Below are 7235 nucleotides of genomic sequence, written 5' to 3' on the forward strand. Positions count from 1 at the left end.
CTCTACTCAAACATTTATTACTTTTGTTATTTGGTTGTACGCTTTCAAATAAAACCCTATAAAATTACTTTCCACTTCAGCTTAAAATGCACCACATAAGCATTTCTTTTCAATAAATACCCAAGCCTTGGGGCAAACTCCCTCATGCACATAAATAGGATTGGAGCCACGAGGACCTAGGGGATCCATGGACCCCCTTATGGCCTAGAAATCCCCACTTTACAAGTATATTTCCCCCCTCTTCCACTCTTGACCCTAACGATTGGCTCCCCCAGTAGCTCATCCATATTTACTCTCCCCCACCTCCCACCCAAGTCCACTGGCCCCCTCATAAAAATTCCTGACTCTACCCTACACATAAATCAAGGCATTTTTTCATAAACATTGAAACTAAATAATGGTTTCATAAGCAAAAATGCAAGCACTATGTAGCACCGATGTGGTGACATTTTTTTAATTAAACGGAACCAAATTTGTCCATTACATTAAGGAGTTTTATCATTCAATCCACCCCCTAGGGTGGAACTAAGATTTCTAGAGGTGGATTGAATCTGACCGTGAATTGCTGCCAAATCCATGTTAAAGATGCGGTTTATAGGAGGGGAGGGTACTAATAGACTAGGAGGGAGCTGCAATTTCAAATTTCTGAGGTAGATTGCAGATTTGCAATCCACTTATCCCTTACATTAAAACTTAACCGTGCACTTTTCAAGAACATTTATTTTATTTTTGAAACTTGTTGACAGTGAGGATTGACAACTTGTAGTGCATCAATCACATGATTTATATGATAATCTTTTGTTTTTTAAAAGAAAAAGGGAGAATGACGGTTCAGCCCAGGGTCAGAATTTTTAGGCTTAAAGGACTGTCGGGGTAGGTATTAGCTCGGAATTGATGCCAATTCATGAGCGGCATTAATACATAAATTGTGAGTTGTTGACATTTTGAATGTTTATAGATTTGTAGTGGAAATCAGAAATCTACATTGGGCAGCCCTTACTTTTCTCAAAGAAAAAAGGAAAATCTTTAAGAGAATAACGCTCAGCCCAGGGTTAGAATTTGATGCTGCTTGGAATTTGATGCTAATTTAGGGGCGCGCATTGATATATAAAGTGGGAAGATTTTGACATTTTGAATATTTATAACTCTCTAATGTAATTCAAAAATCTGCACTGCACCTGTCCGTATTTTTCCGAAATCTATATATCACTCCGACACCCAAGTCTTTTCCTTCTTTTCCTACTACTTTGGAGTTTCCATCTTGAAAGCGCTTTCTTCCCATGACAGTGGGCGTGTACGACAGAGGAAAAGCCATGTGAGCAACAAGGCAAAAGGGCTGATGCCACGAGCCCAACAATTTCCATTTTCCAGGATAAAATTCAATTCCACACATCAAAAGAAGAGAAATTCGAATATTAAATGAAGAAAGACAAAGTGTGAGTTTGAGTCAAGGCTCCACGAATCTCACACTTCTTACTTTTTTAGATTCGCTCTCTTTATATCTATAATTCTGTTCTTCTCTTAATATGCACTCAGTCTTGTATTCGTCTCCGTCATTATCGTCATTCCCTTGATCTCCTCTCAAGAACCCATTCAGAGGACACAAATTTGCAGACAAAATCTCGGTGCCTAAAATGACCATTTCAACAGATTCTCACCAAGCAGACAAGTAACCTTCTTTCTTCGCTTGTTGTTCTTTCTTTTACTCTTAATTGGTGGTTGAATTATAAACTTGATATCCTCTCAAGAATAATTTTTATTGCTAATGTTGAATTGCAGCTCATTTCTGCCATCTGATGGATTTTGTTCTGAAAATCCTACGTTTGTCTCTGTGTCTGGACAAAATCCTTTTGAGCTTCCATCATTGGACTTATTTTCTTGAAATTTCCTCTTTTGCATGCTCTATTTTTTCTGTGTACTTCTCTTAGAAGCCATTAGTTTAGAAAAGAAATGCAGCATGTTGTGTTTCTTCTGTTTTCAGCTAAGTAAACCAAAATCCCTTTGTTCCGTCCTGAATCAAACCAATCTGTATTCTGTTTCTGAGAGATGGTGGCTTGTCTGTGGAAACTTTGTCATTCCTTTTTTGCCTTTTTTTATTAATTCTATTCTGTGATTCATATGGTCTAATTAGTTAGTACTCGTTGCTGGGGCTCTTTTGATGGAAAGCGTAACCTTAGAGGTTAAATCATCTAATCTTTCTAAATTGAGTTATGAGGTGGTTGGGACATTGGACAAACCTTTGGATTCCGAGACATTTTCTTTTCTTAATGACTGAGTAATGTACATTCTATTTTTAAACTGAACTCAAGGTGGATTGGATCATTGGAGGACGATTCAGGTCCAGGTTGATCAGTTTGAATTTTTCTGGTTTTCCATCCATTACAAGCATAATATGTTGGCTTACCATCATAAGAGGGGATAGAGGTCTGTGCACCTCATTTGATCTTAATCATTTCATTTCAGGTTTTTATTGGGAAAACTCAACTAAAATTTGGACTCTACCCTTCTTATGAGTTTACCTGCTTCTAGCCTTAGGCTGGCACATGAGAATTTTTTTGCCGAGTTTGTTTTTCGTCCAACTATATATACACAGCCTCTGCAACATCTGTCAGTATTATCGATCAAAATATCATGTTCTATTATCTGATTAACCACTCCACATAGAACAGAAAACTTGTAAATATCAGATATTATTCTCATGTATTAATCTTGTAGTATTCACCTTGTGGGAAAAACAGATGCTCTCTCCCCAGTGTTGCTCCTCTTAAAGCAATACTATTTGATATTGATGGAACATTATGTGATTCAGATCCTCTTCATTACTTTGCTTATCGTGAAATGCTGCAAGAGGTACAGTCCCTGCATGATTTCTGATGTAAACTTTGTACTTTTCATCTTATGCTAGAAATAATATTGTGAGTGTCTGACAGGTAGGTTTTAATGATGGTGTCCCCATCAGTGAGGAGTTCTTCATTGAGAATATCAGTGGCAAGCATAATGAGGATATCTGTCACATTCTCTTCCCTGATTGGGATCTCAAGAAGAGTCTAAAATTTATGGATGATAAGGAAGCAATGTTTCGCCGGTAACCATATTTTATCATACAGTTACTAATTTCTCCTTCGTCTGTTATTGTAACTTTGCATTCCAATGCTCATAAGTTATTAATGTTGAAGATTGGCGTCAGAACAATTAAAGCCTGTAAGTGGCCTTAACAAGCTTTGCAAATGGATTAAAGATCGTGGTTTGAAGCGGGCTGCAGTGACTAATGCTCCAAGACCAAATGCTGAGCTCATGATCTCAATTCTGGGCCTGTCTGATTTCTTTGAAACTCTTGTGGTTGGAAGTGAATGTGAACGAGCAAAACCATTTCCTGATCCTTACCTGGAGGCTCTCAAAGCACTCAAAGCATCACCCAACCACAGTTTTGTGTTTGAGGTTTGTTCTGCGTAAGGTTAAAAAATTTTCAGAAGTTCATGTTTCTTGGGATCTCTCATTTCTTTGGTTCCTTGACCCTCTATGTTTTTTGTCTTTCTTTTTTCAAGGATTCTGTCTCAGGTATAAAAGCTGGGGTTGCAGCAGGGATGCCAGTTGTTGGCTTAACTACCAGAAATCCTGAAGAGTTACTGAGCAAAGCAGGGGCGACTTTTCTTATTAAGGGTTTTGAGGACCCAAAATTGTGGTCTGCACTGTCGGATTTGGAGAGAGAGGTAATAGGAGCAGATATTACTGCATGAAAGGGATATGGTCAGTGTAAAACTATGTCATAGTATCTTACAGAAAACCTAATTAGTTTAAACCAATGACTAAGCTGGAAATGAAGTCTTAGTTTTTTCTACTCCAGATGATTCTAAAAGATTAGTTATTCACATCCTGATTTAGGTTGAAAGATTTGACATTTGATTATAGTGATTCTGCTTGTTTTGGGGGGTATGGGTGGCTTACAGGTATAAATACCCTGTCCATCTTCCCCAAAAGAAAACAATAATATTAGTGGTAATAACTATATTATGTTAATTTTGATGATAATAATAACAATTTTATTATCATAATAATATTAATATTAATTATAACAAGAAAGACGACAACAACAAATACAGAAGAGAAAACAGGGGAAAATAGAATATAAGCTTTGAATGTGGTGAGGTATGTTTCCCCGAAACTCTCTATGCTATTGTAGTGTTACACTCATTGTGGTTGAGTGTTTAAAGTTGATCTCATGTTGGTTGCCAATCTGTCCTCTTATCTTTGGAACCAATGGGACAATATTGTCATCCATTATAGTTTTCTGTATTTCAGCCAAGAGACTGGCAGTTAAGCAATAGAATTTGCATTTGAACGACCTAGCTAGGACAAACTAAGGCATTGTTTGACATGCTTGAGAAACAATTCTGGTGACTTTTGTGCTCCTGACTCCTGAGACAGACTCAAATTTGGGTATGAAAGAATTGATAAGATTACTTTCTCCTCTCTTTTTTTTTTTCTTTTTCTGCTGAAAACTTGCCCTTTGAATTGATCCTTTGGAACTAAATGGAAGTTGGCTTGGCAAAAGAAGCATGTTTTACTCAAAGAAGTCAGCCTTCAAATACTGATTCTACAGAGTGGAGTTGATCCGAAACCACCTAAAAATTTCCAGTTTCTTGCATAAGATGCAATAGCTAGAAGACATTTGATACTTCCGGGTATTTCCCTTCCATCTTTTCATTATTTTATTATATGCTTCTCATTATACTCTGCCATCTTGCATACTTGAAAGACTTAAAGATTTTCTTCCAACCCACCCCTCAAATTTCATTTTCTTTATTCCATCATTTTTTCACAAGATACCTTATTCACTATATTTCTAATAGATTAAAATCATCACCTGAGCCTTGTACCAACTATATGGGCTGGCTACATGAACCCTGTTTCACCATGACAAATTTGGGTTTTGTTTATAAGAGTTTGAAGTTTTAATGCCAACTGCTAACCTGATACATACAACCCTCCTTATGACCCTTATTCGGGCTTAGAATCAGTAGTGTAAGACAATGTTTTCAACCTGTAGTTGACCCGGCTGGTTGAACCGCTTGAACTATCATTTAATCAAGATTTAGGGTCTAGTTTGAGTAAAACCTAGAGAATGTAAAAAACTGTTGACTTGGTCAAAAAATTGTCTGACCCGGATGGTTGGAATATTGCCCCATTCAACCTGGTGACTTGGTCACAGTTTGCATACTACTGTATATACAAATTTCAAGAGGCTATAACTTTGCACTTCGATGTTGGACTAAGGTGATTTTTTTTTTTTTCATTTTGGGTAACTTTTCAAAACCTATGTGTCATAAGAAGCCATAGGCTGCTTCTCCTGTTATTTTTTCCAAAAGATACATTTTTTTGGCTTCAAATTACAAATTTTAATATTTTTTACAAATAAAAAAATTAAAACTTAATTAAAATACATAAATTAAATATAAAATATTTCATATATTACATATAAAATATAATTATATATTATTTATTGATAAATGCATGTTTGTACATACCTACACACACACATATATGTATATAGGCTGACATGACACAATCTGACCCATCTGACCCATTTGGTCGAAGTGGTGACCCGTGACCTAGAGGCAAAATTGGTTTGTCCTATGGGTCGGTTTTTAAAATGGATGTGCTCCATTCACCCAGATGTGATGCCTTAACACTTAACAGCTTTTTGAAATGATTTTTTTTTGGCTCTAACAACCCTTTAATTTTGAAAGAAAACCACTTTAGATCCTAAAGAATTAAAAAAAGGGGTTTTTATTGTTCAGTCCACCCCATAAAGCCTAGCTCAACCATACAGTTGGGGGTAGGTGCCAGTTTGAAATTGATGTCAATTCAAGGGCGGATATGGGTGGTTATAGGTGGAGGTGTTTATAATTTTGAATTGCTGTAGTTCTGCAATTCAAATCAAAATTCTGAGATAGAGTGCAGTTTAAAAATCCCTTAAAAAATGCTAATTTTGTCCTCAAATTATGGTGATTAGTCCATTTAAGGAAAAATCAGATAGCATTAGAGATGTTGTTAATGGTTTTATTAGACAAATAATAAAATAATAAGCTTACTGATGTGGCATTACTCAAAACCAAATCGAGTTTAGGGAAAGTTAGTTCTTAAGGAGTTTTCTAAAATGAGTTAAGCTGTGGGTTGTCAATGTGTCGGGTCTACTAGACAAAACCAAATCGATTATTTTGGTTCTGGTTCCATGTTCTGTCTTGTCGGGTCAAATCTTCTGGTTTTAAGTTTTGTTCCAATTATTATTGGATTGGGATTGGTTTTGACTGTCTTGAATCAATATAATACAATATAATATAATAAATTAAATTAAATTAAATTAAATGTCTAATTTTATATGTAATTCAGATACAGGGTTAAGTTAGAAGATTTGAACGAAACCCTATCCATTCAACCCTTGGAAGAGTCTCCAAGTCACCAAGGATCCAACTGTCTAGGAAAGCAAGAATGGCAATAGCAAAAATCCCTTGATAACGATAATTGGTGCCTTGGAACAAAATTGTGAGGCCAAAAAAGACTTTCTGGAATAAAAATTAAGATTTAAGGCCAAAAAAGACATTTTTTTGACAAAAATAGTGAGACAAGGTGCTTTTGAACACGTAAATCTTAAAAAGTTACTCAAAATAAAAAATTCACCATAATCGGGCATAAAGCTATGGCCTCCTAAAGTTTGGATTTATACATAAAAAATAAAAATTAACTAATTTTCTAATTTTTGGGGTATGACCAAACTGCATGGGAACTGAGTTATGGTTCAACCGGTCTGATCAACCAATCTGATCTGATTTTCTAAACGATGGAGTTAATATTTTACACTGCTTTGTCGTTGGGCCAGGTCCATTCATATTTTGACAAAAACCCAACCCACGCCTAAGTTGCACCCCTAAACGGTGTATCAAGGATTGGAAATAGATGGTGGAATTAGGACTGTCAACCCAAAACAACACAAAACGGTGTATCAAGGATTGGAAATAGATAGTGGAATTAAGACCTTACCAACCGACTTGTTGGTAAGGTCTTCTGCTGGTTGTAGTGAAGACTTAGAATCGAATCCTGTCTGCACCTGCATTGAGGGGTTTATAGGTTTGGGGGATGAGCTACCCCTATTGTCTAATTTCTTGGAACAAAAGAAAAAAGAAAAAAGAAAAAATAAAAAAATACCAGTCATCCATTGGAAATATCTCCCATTGTAT

General features: G+C 36.1%; 1 protein-coding gene across 3 annotated transcripts; it reads left to right on the forward strand.

Annotated features, from left to right (window-relative positions):
• The first annotated feature begins 1133 nt into the window (after positions 1-1133).
• LOC148848449 (2-deoxyglucose-6-phosphatase-like) lies at positions 1134-3843 on the forward strand. Of its 3 annotated transcripts, XM_088952043.1 has the most exons (6): positions 1134-1436; positions 1537-1669; positions 2739-2850; positions 2931-3085; positions 3177-3438; positions 3546-3843. In XM_088952043.1, the coding sequence occupies exons 2-6, from the start codon at positions 1635-1637 to the stop codon at positions 3735-3737; spliced, it is 756 nt and encodes a 251-aa protein (XP_088808169.1). In that variant the 5' UTR covers positions 1134-1436; positions 1537-1634; the 3' UTR covers positions 3738-3843. The 3 variants fall into 3 exon arrangements, with proteins under 3 accessions (XP_088808169.1, XP_088808170.1, XP_088808171.1); XM_088952044.1 differs by lacking the exon at positions 1537-1669; XM_088952045.1 differs by lacking the exon at positions 1134-1436 and having other exon boundaries at positions 1529-1669; positions 1780-2850.
• Positions 3844-7235: the final 3392 nt, after the last annotated feature.

Source organism: Nelumbo lutea, chromosome 6 (genome assembly GCF_056320005.1).
Source record: "Nelumbo lutea isolate HS-2025 chromosome 6, American lotus-T2T, whole genome shotgun sequence".
Lineage (NCBI taxonomy): Eukaryota > Viridiplantae > Streptophyta > Magnoliopsida > Proteales > Nelumbonaceae > Nelumbo > Nelumbo lutea.